The sequence below is a fragment of the Serinus canaria genome, chromosome 9 (genome assembly GCF_022539315.1).
Source record: "Serinus canaria isolate serCan28SL12 chromosome 9, serCan2020, whole genome shotgun sequence".
Lineage (NCBI taxonomy): Eukaryota > Metazoa > Chordata > Aves > Passeriformes > Fringillidae > Serinus > Serinus canaria.
Window position 1 is genome coordinate 8,661,253 of NC_066323.1, and position 27,840 is coordinate 8,689,092.

Below are 27,840 nucleotides of genomic sequence, written 5' to 3' on the forward strand. Positions count from 1 at the left end.
TTTTTTTTTTTTGGTCTATGATTTCTTCTGAAAATTTGGATTTGTGGAGATGTTTCTTCTACTGAATCCAAACTCTTTCTAAGGATATGCCTCCTGTAGCCATCTCTCTCTGGGAATCTACAGCTTTCCCAAGCTGAAGTCCCTAGAAAACCAAACTATGTGATGCTTTGTGGTTAGCCAAGCCACACCCACTCTTTTTTTTTTGTGATCTGTAATTGTGACTTGTCTCTTTTTTCACTTAAAATTTTATTTCCTTCTTAGTCTTGATAGTGGGTCAAAGTGCCAATTATTAAATAGTTATCTAAGGTTTTCAAGAGTTTTGCATAATGGTAACACCTCAGGCAGTTTCATGTAGCTAAACATTGAAATGCATTAATTATTGTCATTCTGAAATACTGCAATTATTGTGTGGCTACTTTACAGAAGAAGAAACATCTACACAATATCTCAGGTCTTTGAGGTGTAAAAGAATGAGTTCATGCAGCATAGAGCTCAATTATTGTCTTTAATAAGAAAAACAAAAGGTAATTTAATAATTTGAAGAGTATCTTCTTTCCCCTTTTATGATATCCTAGGTTATGATATTATGTGAATGCTAGTGAGAGATTATTTTTCTATCCATCAGATTATATGATGTTTTCTAACTTTTCTTTTTAAAATTCTTTGATTTTATGCTAAGTTTTAAAATCTTCTGGTTCAAATTTTGCAGATGAAACCATGAACAGGTTCTATTAGATCTGTGGAAAAGAACAAATAAATGGAAGAAACAGGCAAAACTTTTAATCCTTACTGATTTGTGGATCCCATAAGTTTACCAGAGAGGTTTGTACCAGTGTGTAGCAACTTGAGACTTACTTTTCATACTGATATATTACATAGTGTTTTTCAACACTTTGTTCAAGAACCTTGTTAATGTTATCTTCAAGACTAAATAGGAGATTAAGGAAAGCCATACAACTGAACAAGTTTTCTGTTTCAAAATTTTATCATAATTTCTCTGAGCAGGCTTGCTGAATTTTTCAGTCTGCACTTTTCAGCTCAAAAAGTTTCTGTAAAATCAAGGTTATTGTTTGGAATCAATGTATGTTATGATCCTGAAATATAAAGGTTTAGTGCTATCCATGGGCTCTTAAGAACTGAATTAAGCTTCAAGAAACTGAGAATTACAGGCACGGACACTAATTTCTCTTAGTTTTCTAATGAGCTGGTATTTTTTGTGTGTGGGGGTTAGTAAAAGAAAATGTGGTAAATACAATCTTGCATGATTCAGTCTTGAAAAATGTGTAGATGACATTTGGGGTTTTTTTCCAATGTCACTGCTGCCCTGTGAAACTGCCCTTGTGTTTCCTGTTGGAACCTGAAGTTCCCAGTTTCACAGGGCAGCAGTGACATTGCAGCAGTTTTTTGCCTTACCTTCCTGAGCTTCATGACTTCTCTGTGCAGTTCCATGCAACACTTCTGCTTTAGTGTGCTGCATGTGCAGATGCTTTTGCAAGAAGTGTGGAAGTGGAACAGCCAGCAGAGGCCAAGGACCATGCCTGTGTGCCTCTGTTATCTGTTTGTTTAGTTTTTTTGGGCAGAGAAATGGAAACAGAAAAATTTTTAGCAGCATGGTTCTACGAATCTTACAATTGAAGAGTTAAATGGACAAAAAACTGAGGGAAGCAATTTGAAATTCAATAACTTTTATGGTTTTTTCAGCCAATTCTGACAGTTCCATATGTATATAAAAATTGCAGTGTTACTGAGTAATGCTGTTGAGAAGTTATTTATCCACCCATTTTTTTCAGATTTTGCTGCTATTTTAGACTTTAAAATGAGTTACTTGATGAAGCTGTCTAAGTGACTTCGCTTGCTGCTTGTGTGCATCAGGACTTCATTTCTTCATTTGTTTTATTTCTTCCCAATTCATCCAGATGGTCCTGTTTGGTTAAAAGGAAGTGAGTGCTGTTCTATTTCTTATTTGTGCACAGAATCACTTGTCAGGTTTGCAAGTTTTGCAACAGTTAAAGACCTCTGAAATCTCTTGATGATCTCATGCCCATCAAGTGAGGGTATGATTTATACACTTAAAATTACCAGAATTAAGGTGAGTTAAGCCATGAAGTTGCCTATTAATAACAGTGATTATCAGGCTGCTTAAGAAAAGAAAACAAAAAGAAAGAAAAGGGCTTCATGTGAGAGAAATCTGGGTGCAGCTGAATAAACCTGGGCCCTCCAAGAGTGTTAGTCTGAGCCTGACCCTTTGAACACTGGGCAGTGTGTTTTCCTGCTGCTAGGTGAGAGCTGTGGGCAAACTGAAATACACTGAGGCAAAGTTATTTCACAAAAGCTTGGGCTGAAGTTCACAAGGAGGGAAAAAGCAAGGAAGCTGTTCCAATACTGTGTATTTTTATATTTTCAGTCCATGTGAGTAGTAGCTGTTCACATAAATCTTGTTTGATCTCCTCTGACACAAATACTATTGGAAGAACTGCATCTCCACTTTAGAGAACAGGTATTAAATTTGATTGTTTTGAGCAGATTAGGAAATCTTCTTTTGTAATAAAGGTTTCAGGCCACAGGAGTGGGAAGCAAAGAAGAGCACCAATAGGATGGTGTGAAGCCAAGATGAATGTGTGTACTGGGGGTGGAAAGGGCTCCTGGCACACCTCTGCCCAGAGCGTGTATCATGTGCTCTGACAGAAAACCAGGGCTCATTTTTTGTCTGTTGCAGGGACAGATGTATTAGACAACACAGCCTGGTGTTCCTTCTGTCTGGCCTCAAGCTAAACAGCACAGGTATTGCTAGGCTGGTCTTGGGATTTGTTTGTGGGTTTGTTTTTCGTTATGGTTCTTTCCCCATCACCTTCCAGCGGAGACACTAATTTGGGTTTCTCAACTTAGCTGTCTCTTCCTCCCCTGCACTAGCTGATCTTTCAAGAACTTCATAACAGGAGCTGTTAATTTGTTGGAGGCATCAGAATTTCTCTGAGGGAGGAGAGTTACACTGACACTGTGTCCAGGCAAACACTGAGAGAGGGACAATGTGGCTTACAGCACAGCTGGAGTGAACTCAAGACTGGGAAATGTGAGCAAAAGAAATTCCCATTCTGCGTTCAGTTCAGGAAAAGAGAACTTTGCTATATAGGGTTTTGCCTCCTGCTGTCATCTGTTTTGTCGGGACTTGAAGATTGATGAGCTTTTAGTTTGCATAGACAAAGTACTGGAATGGGACTTGAACTTCAGATTCTGTTCCTAGATTTGTTCATAGCTTGTCTGTGACTCTCATGAACTTGCTTTATCTCTTTGGGCCTAGTCAACCCTGATGTTTGCTTTTTGAAAGAGCTTGAAGGTTGACTAATGAAAGTCAAGTTGTAGATGGCAGGTACGATTGTTTCTGTTCTGTCCTTTCCCTGTATTTTCTTCCTACTCCTCTGCTCTAAAACCTTCATTAGAAAAAAGGGTTTTCTGAGCAGTCTAAACATCTTCCATCTCTGCCAAGGAGCTCTTGTGACAGTATTTGTCAGATAATAATGAGTAAGGCTTGCAGGGAGAGGTGCTGTTCACAAATAATGAAGATATTGGAACCAGGAAAACTGATTTTCCCCAAAACAACTTGCAGAAAGCTTCTCTGTAAACACCTGCCTCTACCTGCTTGATCTTGCAATTACTTTATTTGTATTTTAAACCTTAATTCATTCACTTAAGTCCTGCAATTCACACACATTGATGGAGTTCATTTAAATTTTATCACTCTGCATTACAATGAATTGTAGCATCCATCACTTTCTCTTCCTGCTAGAAATACATAGTCATCCCAGTCATCTCAAAATAAAACCACTTGGTATATCTAATCTTACAGACATTTACCAACTTTTTGGCATCACTGGCATGCAATGAGAGCAGAACCAGAAAAATCATGAGCTCTAGCTATTAGGAAGGAAAGCAACTGCTGTAAATATTCCTCTTTTTGTTTTCCCACTGTTTTCATTGTTGTTTGTTCTGTTTGGGCTGTTGTGCTGGTCGGTTTTGCCTGTTTTGGTGTTGTAATGCAGTACTGTTGAGGTGAAAGCAATGCAGACCTTGCACCGGTGCTGTGGTTCTGTATGTCCTGATAGTGTGGGAGCTACCAAGGCCTGGTGGCCTTTCAGTCTCCCTGGTTTGTGAAGTGCTGTGTAATCTTGGCAGTGTTCTTCAGTCAGCTGCAGAAGAGCTGAGCAGAGACAAGAATTTCATAAATTAACCATAGTACATATGCTTTTCTCACTGAAGTGTCAGGAAGAAATAATTAATATTGTACAGACAGTTTTCCTTCTGGCATTTCCTAATGTTTGAGTATTTGCAGCCTCAGCATTTTTTTGGTCAATTTTCCAGAGCAGTATCTATTAGCCAGATGCTAATGCACTTGGAATGTCAGCTGTGGACAGAACAGAAAATTTGAGCTAAGATTTGTTCAGATGAATTTGCCAGGGACAGAGGTTTAGAGGCAGCCTAGGACCAACTCTTTCTTTCCTGGAGGACAGCATGGTTATTGTAAATATATTTGATATATATTGCAACTGATTCCTGAGCACTGGAAGAAATTTCTGGAATCCAACCCAGATTAGTTACTGTGTAAGGAATTTCTTTTCTCCAGGGAAATGTTCTTGCCCTTGTCAGCAGTGGTTGGGATAGGTGCCTTGAGCGCTACTGAAGAACTTGGATGAGTTGAATAAAATGTGAAAACAGCTTTCAAAACATGCCTGATGCCCTTTCTGGCTGCTGGTAAGTGACACCAGTGGATTATGCAAGTGGAGTTGTGAGGATGAGTTGAGTTTTTTTAGACAGCAAATCTTGAGGACAGCCTGCAGGGACATTTCTGCTGTGAGAGGAGCAACAGCCTCAGAGAAAGCACAGGCAAGACAGTGGGGGTGTGGTGGAAACAGCAATTAAGATCAGTAATTGCCTTCTTGTGTTCTTTCTGCAGGGCTATGTATATTTTTGGGCAAGCAGTCAGTACACATGGAGTTCTTTGTCTTCTGCAGCCTTTTGTAGGTGTTTAGATTCACCCTGTCGAATGGAATTAAAGGCACTCCTTTGGGGAGCACTGCACAGCCCCATCCCTATAAGGTCTGCTGTTCTTCATAAGGCAGCTTGGTGCCAACATCCCAAACAGCCTATTTCACTAGCTGTACTCTAGAAATCTTCTAAGAACTGCTCCTCTTTGTAGGGATTTTTTTGGGGTTGAGGGGGTCTTTGCATGTGCTGCTTCAGGGGCTGTGAATTAAATAAAAAGCAAAGAATTACAGGCTCTGGAATTAATTCTGCTGAACAGGGCTCCTGCTACTGAGATAAGGCAGAAACTAATTCATAATGCCTCATGGGAGACAAGAACTCAGCCCCAAAATGGAGTTTATTGTGAGGTCTGTTACACTTTTTGCCAATAGCACTAGTTATGTTTGATTCTTCACTGTACTATTTACAGTTCATCTGTATTGCTTACTGTGAAAACTCAATTATATCACTTCATTGCTCTTGGTTCCCAAGTCTGCATCTCCACCCACAGTTGCACAAGGCTACTGGTTGCTTCCTTTTACCTCTGCCCCAAGAAGGCTACTTGATGAATATTCCTGCCCTCATCTGCCAGCTGCAGCTTTGTGCCTGAGCTCTTGGCATGCATGTAGTCAGTATTTTCAGTGACACGTTCCTCAAACTGATTGCTCAAAGGGATGTTTCTGGCTGAGGTTCCCACCTTTCTGACCCAGCCTCTGCTGGATCTTAAAATAATGGTATCAATTAGCATATTGCAGCATAGTGATGTATTAAATAACACTCAAGAATGGAAATAATCCTCATTTTCTTGGATCAGGAAGAGTGGTAGGAAAGAAGGGAGATGAAAATCCAGAAATCTTCAATGTGACAGGGAAGAGTTCTGAACAATTTCAACAGACAGATTCGTAGCAATTTTATAATACGAGTTTGGAAGTGTGAAATGATGATAAGTGTAATTCTCATTTCCCTGGTTTTGTTTCTTCTGAGTGCACAGTTCCTGAATTTGCAATGGAAGAGTCGTGGATTTCCTCCTGGACCAACCCCATTTCCCATCATTGGAAGTGTCTGGTGGATAAACTTTAGAGCTGATCACAGGAGCCTGAAAAAGGTATGTATTTGCAGATGTGAACTAAAGAGCTATTGAGGCAAAACCTGGAAAAAAATGGTGATGGTTTTTGGTAGGCTGATGTGAAAACAGGGAGAGAGAAGGTGATTTGTGGAAGTCAAGCGCCCAAACAAGTTAAGGTAAAAATCCTGCAGACTGTCTAATTCATATGAAAGCCTCATTCTTATATGTGTGCAACTTAAACAGAACTGAACATAGTAATTTTGCCTCAGAAAAGACATATTTTTAAGGGAAACTTTGGCCTTGAAAGAAAAAAGTGATTCTCAGATTTCCCATCATAAGCATATATTGAAAATAATTTTAAACTAGGTGTCTTGAATTCAGAGGATGTGAAAAGTACATCCTTCTGTTCGCATGGGATGGAAAGAAGATTGTATCCCATATGTAGCCAAATCCTTTCATCCACTGTTTCTCTGTAGTCCAATCTGGGATGAGCTCCTTGCAGACAAACTAAAGATGTAAATAATGGTGAAAGGAAAGAAGTGATGGGAAGAATTAGGTCCATGCTAAGCCTGTTAATACACATTCTTTCAATTTTCAACATCCTCCACTGAGTCAAAATACCACAATAGAACCCAATGTGTTAAAATATTTTTCAAATTGTTGCCTTTCCTTATGTGCTAAGTGAAACTTGCAGGTCAGAGGGTACCTTGCTACAGCTGAAGGGACCTTAAAAGAGCATGATGCTAAAATTTTCTGATGGGTACATGTTAATGATTGTGAGATGACAGATCTGTACTGGTTCTTGGTCTAGCATCAGGGACTTTGTCCTCGCAGAATGCCCATGGAATTGCCTGAGAGCAGTCCCATCAGTACCCAGAGATGGGATCCATGCTTAGATGCCTCAGTTGACAGTATTTCAGTATAAACTGAGAAGAGTTCTTGCCATCAAAACATTAAATCTGCAATACTAGAAGGAGAGTTACACTTGGAATTCATAATTTCAAGAAATTCTGGTTGTTGTCTGAGTGAATGAAATATGGAGTTGAAAAATGTAACCAAGAATGGGCAGGTGAAATTTCACAGGAAACCTTGTACAGATCCATAAACACTCAAGGGTATTTACCCTATGGTTGCTATTGCAAAGGTAACCCCGGCCAAGTTCTAGAAAAGAACCATTTATTCTTTCATTGCTCACATTTCTGTGGGTGGTGTGTTCCCAGAGAGAGCCCAGACCCTTCCTTTGGAAAGCACCCCCACTACAAAACACAGCCACTGTCCCTTTTCACCTGCTGAACCCCTGAGCAAAGTTGTGCTGAAGACAGCAGCCCATCCTGTATGCCCCTTTGTTGATGTTTCTCCCATGGGTTTTTTTTGTGCGCTGGTCTTACCTGCAGCTGGCAAAAACCTATGGCAACATCTGCACCCTGTGGGTGGGTCACAGACCTATGGTGGTGCTCTATGGGTTCCAAGCTGTGAAGAATGGTCTCACCAACAACTCGGAGGATGTTTCAGGGCGACTGCAGACCTACATTTTCAACCAAATGGCAGATGGAAAGGGTAAGATGTTCATGTCTCTGGAGGGACATCAGCCTTGACTTTTTGTTTCCTCTCATGTTTTTCTTACTGGAAAACCCTTAGTTCCCAACTGACTTTTTCTGTCTGCTCAAGGTGAATCATATAATTCTGAAGCATCATCCTAAGTGGTCTCCAAATCCCACTGTCACACATGTATTTCAGCATCTTATCAGAGCAGCATGGGCAACGTTCTTAGTGTTATCTGCATGTCCTGATTTGAAATAATCCTGATCCTGCAGCCTCCTATGCAAGCTGAGACTAAAGTAAATCTTTGTGCTCCCAGTTGTTTGTTTACAACAAAACTGCTGTAAGGAAAGCATATACAGAACTTTGATCTGGTCTTGCTCTGAAGTACAAAGTCACAGGAAGGTCAGTGGAGCTCTAAATTTATTAACCAGGGGGTTCAAAGTGTTGTATTGTGTTATCACAAACACTGCTGAATCACAGTGGAGAGAGAATAAAGATACTGATATGTTTAAAACAGAAATAATTGAACTTGTTTCCATCAGCCTTCTATCCAGAGAATGTACAGCAGATGCCTTTTCCCTCAGTCAGGATTTGGTTAATGTGAACTACAGTCTGGAAAGCTTTAATTTGTAATACTAGCTAATGTAAGTAGAGAAAAATCACTTTAAGGTATAGAGATGATTAAGTCTGGGGCCATTTCAGTCCATTTGGAAGGATCTGTATTGCTACTTTTTATCGGGGTGCTGTGGAGAAAAGTAGCTGGGTTGTGACACATGCCCTAAAACTTGTAATTTGTAGCAGGGATGGCTTTAGCCAACAGCTGCAGCTCAGCTTCAAGTTTGTGACTGCAGCTCAAATACCACCTGCCGGCCCATGGTTCCCAGGACAGCAGAAGGAATAGGGGAGAGCTATCCCAGTCTCTAGTGAAGCAGCTGTCTCAGGGAGCAAGCTGGCTTTCCCAGGGGGAAGTGCAGGCTACACTTGGGGAGGGAATTTCCCTACCAAGCAGATTAAATGGTTCGTGCTGGGTGGTCTCTGCTAGAGCATAGACACAGCAGAGCAGCCTGGGATTCCTTTCTGTCCCACAGGAACTCTTGATCTTAAGAAGCTGTTTGCAGGTTGGCTAAAGCCTATTTTCCCTTCTCATTTTGGCTGGGTGGTTCTTGCCCTGGCTTCATTGTCTTTCCAGAAGGGACCTTTCCAGGATGAGAACTTGAGATTTGGTATAAAGATCCTGGTAGAACAGGATCCCTCAGAGACCTGAGACAGATGCTTCAGGAAGAATAGGACTAGGTTTGGAAGGCAGGTGTGTGAGTCCAGAGGTCAAAGTGGGGTTTTTTGCAGGGATGGTAATGTTTTAACCAAGGTGTTTTCTCTGCCTCTAACAACATTCAATTCAAAGAACACTGCCCTGATGTGTCCCTCCTCTTTGAGCAGCCACATGATGAGAAGATGACTCTTACTGTGTTTATCATCTACAATTGTATGAATGTTATTGTGACATAAAATTCATTCTTGATGGCTAAAGGTATCTTGGTCTCAAGTGGTCTCATCTGGAAACAACAGAGGCATTTTGGAATTGGAACTCTCCGAAAACTGGGAATGGGGAATAAAGGAATGGAGCGTGGGATCCAAACCGAGGCCAGTTACCTGGTGGAGTTCTTCAGAGACAAGGAGGGTATGGTATTGACACAGTGCTTGGGGGCACACACAGTACAGACTGCTTGACTCTAAGGGTTAACACTGCTTTTGTTACTGAATAGAATGGATTTGGAGCATACCTTAGATTTGCAGATTTAGGATAAGGTGCTAAAGAACTGCAGACCACACATTCAGTGGCATTTGCTAACAGAATGGAAAAAGAAACATGAAGGAATTCACCTGGGTCATCTCTGAACCCAAAATTTCTTTGCTTATTTATTTTTTGACAAAAAACTCCTCTGAACCTTTGAGATTATTGGACCTCAGTATTTTGGGATCAACACCAAGACTGATATTAAAAAAGAAAGCAAAAAGGAAAGCAAATAAAAAAAACAAGACCAGGAGCTGAAGATTTGAGGCTTTCCTGTCCTCATTTTGGAGTGAGCTTTGTCTTTTGTTACACTTCCTAGTGAATTTTGGGTGTTTTTGAGTAACAGTATAAATATCATAGAGGACATCTATTCCAAAATGTCACTATAATTTTGTTCTCCCAAATAGCAAAAGAAGAGGAAGTGCTTTTGAGATGAATGTTTTTCTCTGTCTGCAGGAGAAGCTGTGGACCCTTCCTTCCCCATTGTCCATGCTGTCTCCAATGTGATTTGTGCTGTGGTTTTTGGACATCGTTTCTCTCTGGAGGATAAAACCTTCCAGCAGCTGATTGAAGCCTTCAATCATATAGTAGCTTTTGGAAACAGCCGCTTTCATTATGTGAGAATATTACTTATGAGATTATATATTACTTATTAGAATATTACTAACATGCAACTTATTTGATCATTGGGCTCATTATTTATTGCAATATAATTATATCAATATGTTTATATTATTAAAGTATTGCATTATTGAATACTGATAAATATTCTGACTGTGAATATGAACTGGACCTGCAATGGTTTGGGTTTGACGTGATTCAATTATGAATACTGTATTAATAATCTTTATTAGAATGTCTCAGCAAAGGTAATATGCTTGGAGTAATGACCTTTTCTGTAATGGAAACACTAGTATTGTTAAGGTGAGAGATGATACTCTGTGAGAATGAAAGCGAATGTTGGTGGGTTTTTTTTTTTCCTGTGGGTTTTTTGGGGTTTTTTTCAGTGCTAAGGTGATGAACACAAATATTTATTAACATTTGATTTATTAATATTGATACATCTATCTGCAAAAGCAGATATTTTGTTGGTGAATTAACAGGGTAAATACAAATGGAGTTATATAGTAAGGATGGGAAAAAATCTAGGGTGGAAACTGTGCTGTCCTTAATTTGTGATTTTAATGTGTGTTTATGTACTAAACATTTCTTTTCATGCCAAAGGATTTTTCTCAGAGAAATTAATTCAGCAGTTTAGCACCAAAAATGTCCATGCTATATCTCTATCACAAGGCTTCTCTACAGTGTCACTAACTCTTCTGTGCTGAATTCTTGCTCCCCAGATGTGTGAAATGCTCCCGTGGTTTGCAGAGCACCTCCCAGGACCTCTACATAAAGCAAGATTTTCCCGGGATTTTGTTCGTTCCTTTGTGAGGCAGGAGATCAAAAGCCACAGGGAAAAAGGCAGAATAGATGAACCAGAAGATTTCATTGACTTTTACCTGAAGCAGATAGAGAAAGTGAGTGATTAATGCTGTACATGACACAGATCCAACCATAATGGGTTCCCTGCCCCTTCCCTGCTGTTGTCTGCCCACAACAACATTACTGCAGGGCTCTGCAAGCACAGCTTGAAAACTCTGATGTCAAACTCAAAATATGAACTTTGAATATTTAGTTCAAGAACTTGTTCTAGAAGTACAAATTATTTACATTGGCTTGTTAGCATATTTTGGAATCCTTAGTGAGGGTTGGGCAAGAGGGAGGACCTTGAGAAGGTGCAGGTATTTAGATGGCTGCTGAATTCTGATTTTTTTTTGCCTTGTATTATTTTTGTGCTCAATAGTGCTGTATGAGTATCATGACAATCTTAAAATGTTGTCAGTCTCTGCTCTGAAAAAAAAAAGGCATAAATCTTTAAAAGGATAACATTATATATTAGACAGATTGCTGAAATCAGCAAATGTGCTGAAAGTGGCATGGGTGGGATAAAACTACCTAGAAATGTGTTTTTCTGCTGTGGAAATTAACAGAAATCAACATGCCACTTTACAAGGTAGCATAACAGGATTTACAGACCTGACACATTCGACAGCACCTCTAATTTAACAGTATTACTGCACTCATTTGAGTAAAGTCATTGCCTATATCTATGTTCTGCTCAAGTATCTGTGTTTGTCCTCTAGAAATCTTGTTCCTTTAGATACAGTGATCACTGTCTGTCTCAGTGCTATTACACAGCTATACTCCATTTTACCTTTCTCACTGACACTTGTAGACTAAAAATGTCCCAAATTCTACATTTGATGAAGACAACATGGTGCAGTCTGTTTTTGACCTTTTCCTGGGTGGCTCAGAGACCACAGCCACCACTCTGCGCTGGGCTCTGCTCTATATGTTGGTTTACCCTGACATCCAAGGTGAGTAGCACACAACAAGCATGGATATGATTAAAGTAAAGCAATTTTCTGTTATACATTTTTTTTTTTTGCTAAAATCAAGTTTTTTTTAAGATCAAGCCCACTTTTTTTAAAGATAATTTTTGAGCTTTGCTTTTAATAAGCCAATGTAGTAAAAATTTTTCAGACAGAGATTTCAAAATAATTTCAGGGATATTCAGCTTCTGACATTGTATTGCGTCCTGTTGATTTTTGTCAGACTGTTTCAGCACTGTAAGCATATAATGGAACATACAGGCTGAAAACACACAAGGTGGAATAAGAGTTTGGGTTAGGGCAAAGTGATGCTTTTCTGGCATCCAGCATGGGTAATAAGGTTATATTATTTGAGTTCATTAACTGATAAATCAGTCAAATTTCTGTAAAATAGATATATTTATTCTAATGCATGGGAATGTTAAACAGAGAAGGAAGACAAAAAGATAACCCAGAAATTCTGGACAAGAGCACTGTTGCATACTAGTTTGAAAATTTTTGGGTGATTTGGTAGAGGGTTTTCAGAGGTGATGAATTACTAAGCCAAGTACATGTCCTTGACTCAGGCTGAGGGCTAGAAATTATTTTCATGCTTGTGGTGCTAGAATGCTCAAAGAACAGAGCCCTGTGCATACACATGCACTTCAAATTCTGATAAATTATAAAGAAAAAAATTCCACTTAACTTACTAGCCAAAGTATGAAATATGACCCCAAACCATCTGAGACTGTATAACGTGTGTTAGTTAGTAACGCTTAGATAGCAACCCAAAGAGATTAACACTTGGTGATAGTTTAGTAATATGATCATATTTCAGTTCTCAGCATTGCACATGTGTCAGCTTGATGTGATGGCTTGCTTGCAGCACCCTCATTAGTGTACTGTGAGTCTGTGTTTACCTGGAGTAAAATCAACAGCTTAATAGAATTGATCTCTTAATAAGAAGGTCTGAATATACTTACAGTTTTCTCCCCTTCCTTTAAATATAATGCTCCATAAATCTGCTGGGCTTGTGGAAAGAGGGTCTAAACTGAAAACCTATCAACTAGAAAACAGAGTGCAGTAAAATCATAACTAGCTGGTTATGATTTATACAAATATACAAATGCATTTGTATAAATGTATTATTACACTAATAAATACATTTATATTAATATAAATACATTACATATATACATTTATACAAATGCATTTACACTTTAGAATATGGTAAGTGTAAATTATTTATATAGTGTATTTTTTCTATCACTACTATACTCCAAAAAGGAAAGGAAAGCTGTTTCATCCAAAACAGTGTTCTTACATCTATAATAGAAATTTAAATATTTTTTTAGACAAAGTCCAGAAGGAGCTGGATGCGGTTCTGAGTCCCTCCCATCTCATCTGCTACGAGGATCGCAAGAAGCTGCCGTACACAAATGCTGTGGTTCATGAGATCCTCCGCTTCAGCAGCATTGTTTTAATCACAATTCCCAGAGAAGCTGTTAAGGATACCACTGTTCTGGGGTATCATGTTCCAAAGGTACAGGCATCCCTTCTATTCCAGTGTGATCTTTGGCCATCAGTAAAGGTTTACCATAAACCCTTTCCTTTCCAGCTCAGAACAGGATGATCATTTCACTAGATTTAGGATATGGTACTAAAGAACTGCAGACCACACATTATTTGGCATTTGCTAACAGACTGGAAAAGAAACATGAAGGAATACAGTGGGGAAATATCTGAACCCAAAATACTTGAAGATTCTTTGCTTATTTATTTTTTTATAAAAACCCCTCAGAACCCTTGAGATTATTGTTTTTCCCCTAATTATGTAATCTTTCATTTCTGCTGCCTTTCCGTGTGCAGAATTATAGCTGGAATGTGTTTGTGTCCTTTTATTCTTGATGTGTGAGAGACAGAACTGTGCCAACTGCCTCTTCCTTTCAGGGCACTCTAATCATGGCAAATGTAGACTCAGCTCTTTTTGACCCTGACTATTGGGAGACACCTCACCAGTTCAACCCTAGCCATTTCTTGGATGAGGGTGGAAATTTTGTGACCCGAGAGGCTTTCTTGGCCTTCTCAGCAGGTGAGTGCACTGAGAACTGATCCCAGGTGTGTGGGTTAGATGAAGCTGTGTTATTTTCATTGTAGAGAAGGCCAGAGGGGAGTGTAATCCCAAACTGCAGGAACACATTGTTTTCCCAGCCCAGAAAAATGTTTGACTGCAAAAATAAGTTGTTTGGCAATTGTATAAATGCTTGATCCTAGATTTTTGTGAAAATGCAAAGACAAAAGGAGTAAGGTCCCAAAATTCCCAGTCACTTAAGAACTTGAGTCCTTATGCTGTTGCCCTTGGTCCTCCTCTGTATATGCTGGATTATGCCATTACAGTGGATATTCTATGGCAGGCTGCTGTGCTGGAGCTGATTTATTTAGTATAAATAATTCAGTATTCATCAGTGCAGAGAGATGAATGGGAGATCCAGAAGCTGGATCAAATAGATTCAGAAGTCTATGTCTTTCCTGTGGAGCTTCTGGAATCATTCTTTCACCAGTGTGTGTTTATAGAAGTTAAACAAACAAAAGCTCTTGGGGATCATGCCAGGATGAAATAGCCTGGTTGTCAGAGCTGTCAGCTGAGACGGGAAAATGTCAGGCTCAGGTTTCTGGTCTAAATTGGGCAGAAGAGGAATTGGTTTCTCACACCCAAATTGAATGACCTGACCACAGTATTTCAGAGTTTGTCACTGTCTCTGAGAACTGTATCCTGGATAGAGTTAATTGATCAATTGGGAAGAGATTTTTCTTTAGCAAGTTGTTTTCACTGAAACCACTATGTAGGAAAATGTTTCATCAGGTGTAGAATGTCCTCTGTTTTCTGATTTTTCACTGTTATTAGGGAAGATAAGTCAGCCTGTACAAAGCAGAAGCTGTGAGGTAACCTAAAGGTGCTTTCTTGTTTTTATTTGGAATCAAAAGACTGAAATCCATTTCATAAAACCAGGGAGTCCTGTAGATTAGGAAGCAAGAATGAAACTTCTGAGAAGCATCTCTGATATCTTTTCTATCTAATCTGGGCAGATCCTGCAAAGATGAATGGCAGACATTTCAGTTGTATGTCCAGTTCAGTCTGAGAGGAAATTATCAAATTCAGCAGAGCTCTTTGTTTCTTGAGCAGTGCTCCTGAGAAAAGCTGGGAAACAGGTGCTGGTTAGAGATCTTGTTGGGGACTGACTTCTCTTTCCATTCACCCCTTGCAGGTCACCGTGTTTGTCTGGGAGAGGCAATGGCCAAGATGGAGCTTTTCATCCTGTTCTGCAGCCTGTTGCAGAAATTCAAGTTCACTGTACCAGAAGGCGTTAAGGAAATTAACACAGATATTATCTTTGGGGGCACCATGAAACCCCATCCATACAAGCTCTGTGCAGTTCTGCGCTAGGTTTTTCAGCATTAGAGATTTAAGAGGCACAGACACAGGTTTGGTAGTGTGCTGGTATTTCTGCAGCTTTATGGTTCTCATTTTTAGCTCAAATTCAGTGCAAATCTCTCCTTATTGTGTTATATGTCTTAGAAGCCAGGCCTAAAAAATACTCTAGTTTTCCTGTGTCTGGAAAGTGTCTGTACTTCATTTTTTTCCTGCTGTGTTACAAATGAAATAAATGTAGACAATTATTGCTCTGTCTAGTCTTACTAGAAACTCAGCAGAATCTTGCTGGAGGGAGGAGGAACATCAGAGCCAGGCTCTGAGCAGTCTTCCCCTACATTCTCAAATCCAGAATGGTGTGTGGGAATGCTGTTCCCAGAGGTGGTGGCTCTGGACATTGCCTGAGCTCCCAGGTGTTGTTGCATGGGAACTCAAAGCTGTGGAGAGGCATCTCAACTTGCTGGGAGCAGCTTTGTCTATTTGGCCAAGAGCCATGGGCAGATGAGTGCTTGAGACTGGAAGTAAAAGGGAGACAACAGTACAACTCTTCATTTGGCTGTGAGGCTTGTGACTCAGGCCAAGAGCAAAGGCAAACCCCTCCTATTGCCTGCTGGAAATTACAGAGGGAAACCCCACTGCTGGTGAGATGCAGTGGATGGAAACAGATAAGGACCAGTGGGCTGGCCTGAAAAACTTTTTTTTTTTTTTTTTTTTTTTGACATATACTCTTATGCATTTGAGAGGCATTTCTGTGAAGGTGGGAGTCCTCTCACATGCCAGGGTTTGTAATGACAAATGATGTACAGCAGATTATGTTGGCCATGTCTCTTCATAGATGCCCAAAGCACAGTTCAGGGGCAGCTTGTAGTCTTTGCAGTCTTGTGTAGCAAAGCTTGTTGCCTGCAAAGGAGGGGCAGGGCAGGAGGCATTGATGTGGTATTGCCCAAAAGCTGTGAGAGAATCAATCGAACCTCTTGAGAGTTTTCTGTGAGCAGAGGGGCAGCTGCACACAAGCAGCCTTCTGACTGCTGAGCTGAGCCTGCTGAGTCCAAAGGCACACTGAGGAAAGAGCTGTGCAAGATGCAGCTGGCAGAAGCAGTGCCCAAGCAGGGCTAGTGGATGGGAAATGTCAGTAGCCACTCTCACTGTGAGACTGGCCTTGTTAGCCACCCAATAAGATTTAAAATCCAAGGTCAGACTGAGGGTACTGTTGCTCTACCGTCTTCCTTTCTTGAATAAAAGACTTTACAATTGTTATCACAAGCATGCTTCAAGCACTAGTTGGCATTGCCCTGTTTATACATTGTGTCATGGGCTGAAAGGAAGGGGGAGAAGAGAATGGGCCAGCAGCTATCCTGGCAAGAGTGAGAGGAGGATGATTCTCTTTCAGGCAGGTCTAACCCCTGATTCCCCAGGCATTCAATTTTCTTCATGGAAGCTGTGGCAAATACAGCTTACAAAGCCTTATCAGGCTTCTCTCTTCCCAGACTTCCAGCACCGTCTTGTATGAGGAGCAAAGCAATTTGTATTCCCTTGACATCTCTCCCAAAGAGAGATGGCAGCTGCCTTCCTACATGCAGGTAGTTCATGTCTAGGCTGAGAGGTGCAATCACCAGAATGTGGCTAATGTGTCTGGAAAAGTCAGAGTGAGCCTGGAAGGCCAAGGGAGATGCAGAGCAGCCAGCCAGAACTGTGCAGGGGCCAGATGGGGCTGCAAGTGGGCAGGGCAGGCAAGTCTTGGGGCTGTGAGTCTCCTCCCAGGAACAGTTTGGAAAATACTAAACTCAGAGTTGGGAGCAGTTTGGGATACAGAAAATGTTACACCAGTGAGGGAACTAAAAGTCCCAAAAGTGATCTCAAAATGGGTAATCCAGTTTTTCAGGTTGATCCTAGCTCTCAGTTCAATCAGTGGCCAGCAAGATGGCTAAATGTTATTTTTCTGCCCTGTTTATGGGGTAAACCAATGTCCTTCACACCTCACAACTTTTATTTCTAGCTATGCCAGTTCTGTAAGTTTGGTACATGAGCAGCAAGGACATCTAGGTGACTTTCCAGAGTGCCAGATGCTGCTGTCTAAGTCAGAGCCAGGTCTAAGCTAATGCTGTTCTTGTGCAAGCGCCAAATCTGCGTTGATCATATTCAAATGCCACCCTTTGCAGAGCTGGAGTTGCTCAGTTGCATAAAAACACTTGTGAAAGAAGTTCTCAGAGTTAGCTGTGTGTTATCTTTGTTCCTGCTGCAGGCAATCCAGGGGGATTAACCACAGGCAGGTGGAGGGATGAAGAAATTTTGCTTTGTGCTTGGTCAAGGAGACTGCAGGCCCACTTCCCTGTGCAGCAGGACAGGGAGTGGGAGGACACTTGGGCGTTATGGCATAATTACAAACTCCTGTTACCCAATGATCAGTTGGAGTCTTTTGTGGTCTGTGTGTGTCCTAGGCACAAAATTAAAAGGTAGAGCCACCTTTCAATATAAACTGTGAGGAAAAATATTAAAGGAATAGCAGAGAACATCAGAATCAACAGCATGGTGTGAGTTAAGTAGCAGAGCAATAGGTGGTGCTTATGATGGCTATTGATGAGCCTGAACTTTTCTGTAGCCCCACTGACCTTAGGTGTGCAGCCAGCCCTCAGGAAATTTTTTTATTTCTCATTCTTGCAAGAGGTTTTTTATGAAACCAGGACCGTGGGCAGAGATTTTTGTCACAGCAGGAGTCATGGCACAAGGAGGTGTATAATTAACCTACATTTTGTGTCCCTTGAAGAGGCAATGATTGACAGATGTGTAGCTGCAACATAATGATGTTCTATATGCTTAAAAGTAAGAACACTTAATTCTCTGGGGTGGGGAAGTAAAAGTGATAAAGAGGGAAAGAGATGAGTCACAGGAGCATCAAGTATTTTTTCTCTTTTCAGGGAGGTATTCCAAAAGCAAGATAAACTGATCTCTCCTCTGTCTACCCAGCAGTTGTAGAGAGACAACGTAGCTGTGTAAATCAGAAGTAAAATGTTAACAGTGAGTGAGGTGCTGGTATTTTTTGTGCTGTCTCTGCTGTTAATAGAGTTTCTGAAATTGCAATGGATGCGAAGACGATTTCCTCCTGGGCCAACTCCATATCCCTTCTTTGGAAATCTGCTGCAGATGAACTTCAGAATTCATCATGAGCATCTTAAAAAAGTATGTATTTTCTGGCAATGTATTAATGGACTCATAAACTGATTGAAAAGTAACTGTGTTGAACATAGTTTTATTTTGAATGATAGGGAGGAATTTTTTCTAAATTGCATAAATGTGGAAATAGGTGGAGACAATTAAAATAACTGTTTCTTTGTGTGAAAATTTGCACTTACTATGAAATATATATATATATAACCTTATGTGCATATGAACAAAACCATAATGATGATAATAGTCCTGTCCTACACATAGGTAGAACCTGTATTTTAAAGTAGACTCACTAATTCTGTGCAGTCTTTTGGATGTCTGTGTTTTGACTGTTGTTGCACTGGCATTTTTCTAAGTATCCCATGAAATAGCTGCCAAGGTTATGTGTGTTTCCAGTATAGAAAGGATGATTTTTTGAATATATATTTATTCAATGGATTTTTTGAAAGATCTTAGAATCAATTATTTTCTGACATACCATTTGGTCAAATTTTCACAGATTTCAGTTTGCTTGGCAAGACTGAGATTTTAAATGGCTAAAATAATTCATAGTATGCTCAAACCCTTTTCTATGCCCAATTGTAATATGCAGCACTTCTAAATTTGTATCCTGTTGTTTTATAGTTCTTATACATCTATACTAAATATTTAACATTTAAATATGTCAGTAATAGCAGCTCACTCTTCCTCTTCATTCTCAACCTTCCCTTCCTCTGGTTTTTCCATGTCCTGCCAGCTCCATCCTCCTGAGCTGTATATTTCAAGGCAAAGTGTTATTATTCCATAATATAAAATAGTAGCTAGTGCCTGTCTGCTGTGTTTTCTTCTATTTCTGACATCCCAGACATGAAGAATAGTACTGGTCATCCCAAGGTTTCAAAAGCCATGAACTGGTCCTTACAAAAATGAAATTAAACACAAATGTGCAAGTGCAAGCACATACATTTTTGCCCACCGTGCATAAGTATTCCCTCTTGTTTGCTCCCAGGCAGCAAAATTGTGTAATCCTCTGGTCCTGCATTTCTTGGGATGTCTTGGCAGCACACCACTCTTTCCAGCCTATTCTGCTGCTTTTCTAGTTCCTGATTCAGTACCAGGGGAAGGACTGTCCTGCCCACTGCCAGGGATGCCTGTGTGCAGGGCAGCTGAAGTCAAGGCTGTCACTGCTGAGCTGGAAGGGAAAGAGTGATTCCTGCATTACGCAGCTCCTCAATTGCTTTTGCTACTCTTGACACATAAAGGGGATCTGTAGATGGTTCACTTCAATTTCATGAGTGATTGCTGTCTTGTAGCAAGTGGTGAGGATGGAAGAGTTCATCTACAATGAATTTGAATTGTAAGACATAATAAATAACCCCACAGACTTTGGCAATATTGACTGACATTTTAGAAACATCATGGTCTTTAATAAATGAGACTTTAGATAGAAACCTGACTTCAAACTATATTGTATGTAGGAACATACCTGATGCTCTGTTCTCAAAGTCAGTCACTCATTGGGCATCTGCTCAGGGAGAAGATCTGGTTCATTTCGTTTGATTTAAAAGTACCAGTACTCACTCCTGTTACTCTAATTTTGTCTTGTTCTACAGATGGCCAAAATTCATGGCAATATATTCACCTTATGGCTTTCAAAAACTCCTGTGGTTGTCCTGCAAGGGTTTCAGGCAGTGAAGGAAGGTCTGACTGCCCGTGCTGAAGATGTTGCTGGAAGGCCTGAAAACAGAATCTTTCATGTTCTGACACAAGGAAATGGTAATTTTTATTCTCATATATTCTTTTAATGTGTTATATCCCTAGTTTTGAACACTGATTTAGAGCCTCAAAGTCCTTTATTTGCATCAGGAAAAAAGTTTCTATTTTCACAAGTTTTTTAAAACAATTCTATTCTATATTCTGCAAGAACAATAATGGCAGCATAGAGTTAATGTAAGAGCTTCTGTACAGAAGATAAATGGCTAAAATACAAAAAGAAATAAAAGAGGAATGTTGCCAGACTGCTGTAAAAAATTTGAAGAAATTAGAAGAAAAGAGAAGCTTCTTGGATGTATCAACCTTACCAATCCATCAATTTATAAAGCACTGACAGCATTAGTTCATTATGATTCTAGGTGTTTTGTTCTCTAATGGTCATCTCTGGAAGCAGCAGAGGCGTTTTGGAATGGCAACAATGAGGAAGATGGGAGTAGGGAAAAAAGCGCAGGATTATCTACTGCAAGAGGAGGCTGCTCACTTGGTGGAATACTTACAGAAAACAAACGGTATGTGAGGTGGGCAGGGCAGTCTGTGCAGTAGGAGAATGGGACACTGGGAACTTTTGAAACTATTTGATTACAAAATTAATTCAAAGTGTATGTGCAGAGCTGAGTCTCAAAAGTCTGAATATGCTACCTGCATGAGATACTTACTTGTGGAATTGTGAAACCCCACAGCAAGATCACAGAATTAGAGATTCCTGCCTTGTTATATATATATGTCTAGTTATATCTTTATAATATACCAGTATATATATATATATATATATATATACACTTATATATATATATACACACTTATATATATATATATATATATATATACACTTCTCCCTATCAGTGTTATTACTTCTGAGTCAGTTCTATGTTCTATGTTACTTATGGCAACAGCATCAGGGTAACAGCAAATAGTAAAAAAACCAGTGTCACAGTGCCTCCTATTCCTGTGTAGAAAAGAAAAAGCATAAAATATGCAAAGCTTTGACCAAGGATGCACAGAGTAGGTTGAAATATTCTAATGCAAAATGATATGAGCAAAGAATAGAAGGTGGTTCTATTCTCAACTCATCTGTATATTTAATGTCTCAGCTGGTTTTGTACCCTGGCTACTGCCAAATGTGAGATCTGCTAAAGCCAAGGTTTGATGAAATCTGGGTATTTTTATAATTAATACTACTAATTCCATTCCTATCAGCATTTTTTCCTTTTTTTTAACCAACTGTTTTTCAGATGTCTGAAGTTACTTTTTTACTCAGGCCTTTTACCAATAAATTACAATTTGCCATTCAGTGATCTAATTAATGTCAGAAATGTTGATGAAATTTTATCAGCTCTCCTGTCAGTGGGAAAAGCAGGAACAGAAAGTGTTAATGGTGAATGCAGTCCCTTGTGTTTACAGGAAAACCTCTGGACCCCGCTATGCCTGTTATTCATATGGTCTCAAATATCATTAGTTCAATCATGTTTGGACATCGTTTCTCCAGAGATGATGAGAATTTTCACCGCCTGATTGAGTCCTTTGACGTCATAGCAACATTTTTGAACAGCAACTCCTTTTTTGTGAGGAAAATAAATTTTGTTTGTTTGCTTGCTTGGTCTCTATAGGTAGACAGTGCAAAAATGCAACTTGCTTATTACTCTTGTAACAAAAAAAAAAAAAAAAAAACCAAACAAAAAAAACACCAAAAACCAAAGCACGTGGAATTTCTGGGGAGCACTTCAGAACAGTGCTTCAAGAGGCCTAGTTCAAAACTTGTTTCAATTGTTTATGCTTCATCATAGCACAGAAATTTCCTGTGTATGGGGGACAGGGATGACAATGCAAAGATTGGTTATGTGGCTGAGAGATGTACAAAGGACTTTCTTTTTAAAAGTGCTACCTGCACAACTCCAGAGTTTGAAACTATATCTGAAATCAGTAGTAAAATATGGGTTAAATTATCTGAAAAGCTCAGAAATAAGCTTAATTTCTGTTTGGCAAGCTGGCTTTCTTCACTCTATCATATGACATGGCTGTCAAAAAATGTCAAGAGTAAATGGGTTTTTACTGCTTCCTTCTCCACTGCCAGCCAACCTCATAGAAACTGGAGTAGAGCAACTGTTTTGTGCAAAGGTAACATGGCATGAAATTGCTTAATGGCAGCTTTTCCCTACAGTTTTTGGCAGCAACACCTGTACCACATCTGCACACCCTTACAAGAGTGCAGTGACACTGCAAGTCCCCCTCCTTTAGCTGCTGGATGATATCTGTCTCCGTTCAGGGCACAAACTCCTAACTTCACATCTGGTCCATTGGAGAGAAAAAAATCTCTCTTGCTTCTGTTTGTGCATCTGTGAGTGCAGCTGCCAAAGCAGCAGAACAGGTAGCCTCAGATTGGGGCAGTTTTGTTATGAATCATTTATGCGGGGAACCACAGTACTGTGTATAATCAAAAAGTGAATTTACTCATGCACGAGGCAGCTGCTTCTGCAGAACTTGTTGGAACTCATCCAGTTCTGTGTCTTGTATGATTTTCTGACTAACTGGAAACTGCTGTAAGTAAGGTCCTAGAGCATTTAAGGACTATTTTTATACTTTAGCTAGATAAGCTAAAATAAAATTCCTTATTAGTAACTATCCCAGAAGATGCCAGTGAAATGATTACTAAGGTACCCTTCTAATCAGGGTAGACACAGGTTCAGCTATTTCCAAACTTCTCTTGGTAGATATTTGTATAAGTTGTTTTTAAAACAACTCTCTCTCTCTCTCTATATATATATATATATAAATAAATAACTTTATACTATCAAACTAAGAGAATTTTAATTTTGCTCCAGGGAAAAATAGAATTAAGAAAGGCTTTAATCTTTAATGAATCATGGAATAGGCACTATCCCTTCAATCTAATGCCAATTCAGTCATCAGCCTTTCACTTGCTTTTTCCACTACCCAGAAGCCTGTATTAGGGTTCAAATTTAGTTTGCTAAATGCCACACAGTTATAAGTAATATCACATATCTAAAATATCTCTTTTACAGATGTATGAGTTGTCTCCCTGGCTTGCCTGTCACTTTCTGCCATCAGTTAAAAAGATGAAGTCCTGCTTAGATTTTGTGAAGGATCTGTTAGCAAAGGAACTTGAGAGTCACAAAGGAAAAAGAAAGCTTGATGAAAATCAAAATTTTATTGATTACTATTTGGATGAGATAGATAAAGTGAGTACTTCTGAACTTCTCTCGCACTTCACAAACAACAAGGGATTTTAAGTGTTTCATTGATTATTATAATGTCTAATATAAATTTAGAAGTGTATGATTTTTCTAGGTGGTTTACTTCTTCTTTTGTGTGCCATAACTTTCTTTTCAATTTGTATCTGCAGACTAAAGGAGATGCTGATGCAACTTATGACGAAGAAAACTTGATCCAAACTATTGGTGACCTCTTTATAGCAGGCACAGAAACTACAGCCACCACTTTACTGTGGGCATTGCTCTATATGGTGATTTATCCTGATATTCAAGGTAAGCACATCCAAAGAGGTCTGCAACTCTAGCAATGATACAAGTTCAAATAGTGGTTGTGCCTGTTCAAAGAAAAGTAGCAGAACTAATTACTGACGTATGAATCAGGTGAACTGCATTAATTTGTTTCTTACTGCATCCTTTCTAACATACAGGCTAATAATTCCAGGTTGCTTTTTTTTTTTTTTAACAGATCTAAACAGAATGCAGGGTGTGATTAATTTAATCAGCTGCAGGAATTTAGTCTCGGATGAGATAAATTGCACCATTACCCCTCCACAGACAGTAATGATTAGATTTCCACTAAGGAGTCTTTGGGTCATCCTTTTAAATCCCTGACTCCTACTCTTTGATTTGCTCTTGGCCTCTTGCGGCAGAAATAACTTAAATACAGTGTGGTGTTGCTAATATTGGGGTGAATGTGCTTTTAATAATGATATTCACAGAAGAAAGTTACAAGTTGGCAGAGTAAAATGACTGAGAAAAGAGCTGGAGTATATGGGATAGAAAGGATTAGAAGGTTCAAAATTCACTTTAAAGGCCTCATATCTGACAGTTTAAGCTGAGTAGCAGTCACAGCAGAAGCCTGGCAAATAGAAAATGTGGAAGTGTTTAGGAGAAAGAACGTCCCATTTTTTGTTAACTTCAAAAGACTTGAAACTGGGTTGCATATACTGAATTTTCACAAGATTTTTTATCTTCTCAGGATATATTAACACATTTTTAAGTTTTGTGTAGGTAATTCTAATTGCAATGATAAAGTCTCTAGTATTAAAAAAAAAAAAATAAAACCAGAAAATACCATTTCAGTTCAGAGTGTAAGTAAAAAAAGAAGTCCTTGGGAAAAACTAATTTGTATAAGTGCTTCCCAAGGCAAGTAATTACAGAATAGCAGTTAGGAATCTGTAGATGACAAGCAAAATCTATGTGCTTCTTAATGAAGAGCAATCCTTGAGCAATTACTAAACTGTTCCCCTAAAACATGATTAATATTTTTTTCCAGCTGACTCCCTGCCTGTAGAAATAAATATTAATAAAAGTCTTTTTATAAATTACCTTAAAGCAGTAAGTGTAACAGGAACCCACATATTATTATAGAATGACCTCATCCACTATCCTATTTTAAAAGTATATATGCAACCTATAAACAACCTCAACCTCAATTTTTTTCAGGGCATCTGTATGGGAATTTGAAGGCATTATTTTTTATAAAGTATCTTTTTCATGTGGTTGGAAGCCATTCTGTCTGCAAAAGGCAACAGGAAAAATTATGACTATGGAGTTTATAGATTGTTTGCTGTATATTTAAAGCTGAATATTCCTCCTTAGGGAAAGTCCATAAGGAGCTGGATGCTGTTGTGGGTTGTTCCCATGTGTTTTGCTACGAGGACAGGAAAAGGTTGCCCTACACAAATGCTGTAATTCACGAGATCCAGAGATACAGTAACATACTCTTAATTGCACTGCCCAGACTGAGTGTGAAGGACACGGAGCTTCTGGGATATCACATTCCAAAGGTACAAATGTGCTGCCTGTTTGAATCAATTTGATCTTTGGTCCATTAGATGATTTTAGAAAGGGTTTTGAGTTTTCTCCTGATTGGGGACATGACCTCTTATTCTAGTGCCTCTGAGGTTTGACTGTGTCTCTGGATGGCCTTTCACAAGGCTTTGTCCTAGATATCAGTAGACTCCACAGTCACAGTTTTTGTTGAAGCCACTGCTCATTTTATTTCAGAACACAGTAATTTTAGCAAATATTGACTCTGTTCTGGCTGATCCTGGAAAATGGGAGACACCTGACCAGTTCAACCCAGGCCACTTTCTGGATAAAGATGGAAACTTTGTAAAGAGAGAAGCATTCTTACCATTTTCTATAGGTAAGTGCACTGAACAGGGATTTATTTACTCCTTGTGGTAACAACTTCACATCCATTCATTCCTCAAAGTAACTGGAAAGGCACCTACAAATGGGCATACACAAACTGTTTTAAATATCTCCAAGAAGAGAGAAGCCCAGTTGTTTGTGGAAAAGATCAGAAGAGAAGGAATGACACACAAAGTCTTTCTTGGAAGACAGATCCAGTTTCTCTCTGAGAAGAGATTCAGCTGTCAAAGCAGTAGCAGAAAAATGCATGGTGCTGGGAAGACTGTAAATGTGAACTATGCAACCCTGGTGACAGATTCTATAATGTCTTACTGTCTGCTGTAAGTGTAGATGGAAACTTTTTGGAGAAATAGAAACAGCCTTTCAGCTATGAATCATTAAATGACAAGGTTAAGAGAAAAGGATAAAATCTGCAGAAAACAAAGAAAATCCCAGGCAGTTTAGAAAGGGAGGTGTGATAGAAATCCTTTGGCTGAAGTGCCTTTTCTGTTTCTTCACAGGGCACCGTGTGTGCATGGGGGAGCTGTTGGCAAGGATGGAGCTCTTTGTTATCTTTTCCACCTTGCTACAAGCATTCACATTCACCCTGCCAGAAGGAGTGAAGGAAGTCAACACCAAGTTTGTTTTTGGGAGCACAATGAAACCACCTCCCTACCAGCTCTGTGCCATTCCTCGATAGGAAATGGCAGATTCAGGGAAGAGTCACTCTGTAAAACTGCTTCTGTATGTGAATTCCTTCTTGCATGTCCTGAGATTTTTGCCTTCCTCTTCATTTGGTTGATCATTACCCTGAAAAATTCTTGACAGACAGTTGCATCCTGAGCATTATAATTATACAGGGTTGATATTTTGTTCTTCTTTTTTTTTTCTGTTTGGAAAATATTGGTAAGTTTCTTGTGATGTGTAACAAATAAAGGCATTAAGGGAAGAATTAGAATTGGGACTTCTATATTACCAACTGGAAAGAGGTTTTCCAGAGAATGATCTTGAAGTCTGATCTATGAATTGGAAGTCTCATGAATAAAGATTCTCATAAGCCACAATTGCATTTGTGGAGATAGGCTTAGAGGTCTTCCAGTCTATGTTGGGATATTAGTGAGTGCAGGAGGTAAAAGAAGCTCTTGAAGGAAGCTTTCTAGAGGCAGACAGTATGATCTGCGATAACACATTCCCTTAGACTGATATGGTTTGCTGTTGAGTAAGCCTGTTGTATACAACTCTATCATTGTCACTTGGGAAGACAGTTCAGGGTTTCAGCCACTAAACCAGGTAGCATTTCAACCCTTCTGCTGAAAATAGAAGAGTGGCTTCATCAGGCAGTTGTGGAGAGCTTTTCATATCACAAGCAAAGAGTAAGGACTGGAAGACAAATGACAACAGTGAGCAGTCACAGAGTGCTGACAATTTATCCTTTTTTATGGGTCCACTGGTTGCCAGCAACATGGGAACTTCATGCCAGGTAGTCTACTTGTAATGATTGCTCCAGATCCTCCAAAAATTTATTCAGCTTAATTTATTCTTTCATTTTTTAAAATGGATTCTTTATCGCAGTTAGATGACTTCACTTAGCACGCCATGACCAGGAGCAGATTTGGCACTACTGAAGAATTCTGGAAGCCTTTATGAGCCAGGTACCTAAGGACTTGGCAGAAGTGGAGGTCTTTTGCTGGTTTGCTTACTGGCAGTTAACAAGGGAGATTCTTTTATGGCATTGGGATACATTCTTCTTGTATGAGGTACAAATCGGATACTGAATGCCAACACAGGAAGGATTATTTTTATACTCTGATTAGCTGACAGTGCCGTCTCCAGGACTGACATCATCATCATCACAGCTGTATTTGTTTCAGGTGCTTCTGCCCACCTTGTGTTTTAAGCACCCCAGTCTAACAGGCAGGGATGTGCATACAGGATGAAACCTGTGTTGGCAGTTTCTTCCCCCACAGGATTACCTTTATGGGATTGTTCTACTCATGTCCTGACATGTAAGTGGTTGGTATGAAGTCTCCTCAAGCTGGACCTGCAAACATCCCTCTGGCAGTAGCTCCACACTGGTAAGAGAACTACTCATTTGTATCCATCTGGATCGGGGAGGGGAGGCAGCAGTTGCTTGCCTTTGGCAAGTTAAAAATCATTAATCCTAAAGAATAGCTGGTAGATAGTGCTGAAGAAAGGCTGCTGCTGACTGCATTTAGTAATTATTAAGAAAATGGAGCCTTGGCTATCTCATAAATACATTTTCCATCAAATAAAGTAAGATAAATTCCATGCCT

General features: G+C 39.5%; 2 protein-coding genes across 2 annotated transcripts; both read left to right on the forward strand.

The window, feature by feature from the left end:
- Nucleotides 1-4,623: 4,623 nt before the first annotated feature.
- Nucleotides 4,624-15,474, forward strand: LOC103815347 (cytochrome P450 2J6-like). Its single transcript, XM_009089098.4, has 9 exons — nucleotides 4,624-6,121; nucleotides 7,477-7,639; nucleotides 9,153-9,302; nucleotides 9,873-10,033; nucleotides 10,760-10,936; nucleotides 11,695-11,836; nucleotides 13,186-13,373; nucleotides 13,781-13,922; nucleotides 15,097-15,474. The coding sequence occupies exons 1-9, from the start codon at nucleotides 5,954-5,956 to the stop codon at nucleotides 15,273-15,275; spliced, it is 1,470 nt and encodes a 489-aa protein (XP_009087346.1). The 5' UTR covers nucleotides 4,624-5,953; the 3' UTR covers nucleotides 15,276-15,474.
- Nucleotides 15,475-18,107: 2,633 nt separating this feature from the next.
- LOC103815348 (cytochrome P450 2J6-like) lies at nucleotides 18,108-26,490 on the forward strand. Its single transcript, XM_009089099.4, has 9 exons — nucleotides 18,108-18,437; nucleotides 20,018-20,180; nucleotides 20,537-20,686; nucleotides 21,579-21,739; nucleotides 23,198-23,374; nucleotides 23,539-23,680; nucleotides 25,010-25,197; nucleotides 25,418-25,559; nucleotides 26,068-26,490. The coding sequence occupies exons 1-9, from the start codon at nucleotides 18,267-18,269 to the stop codon at nucleotides 26,244-26,246; spliced, it is 1,473 nt and encodes a 490-aa protein (XP_009087347.1). The 5' UTR covers nucleotides 18,108-18,266; the 3' UTR covers nucleotides 26,247-26,490.
- Nucleotides 26,491-27,840: the final 1,350 nt, after the last annotated feature.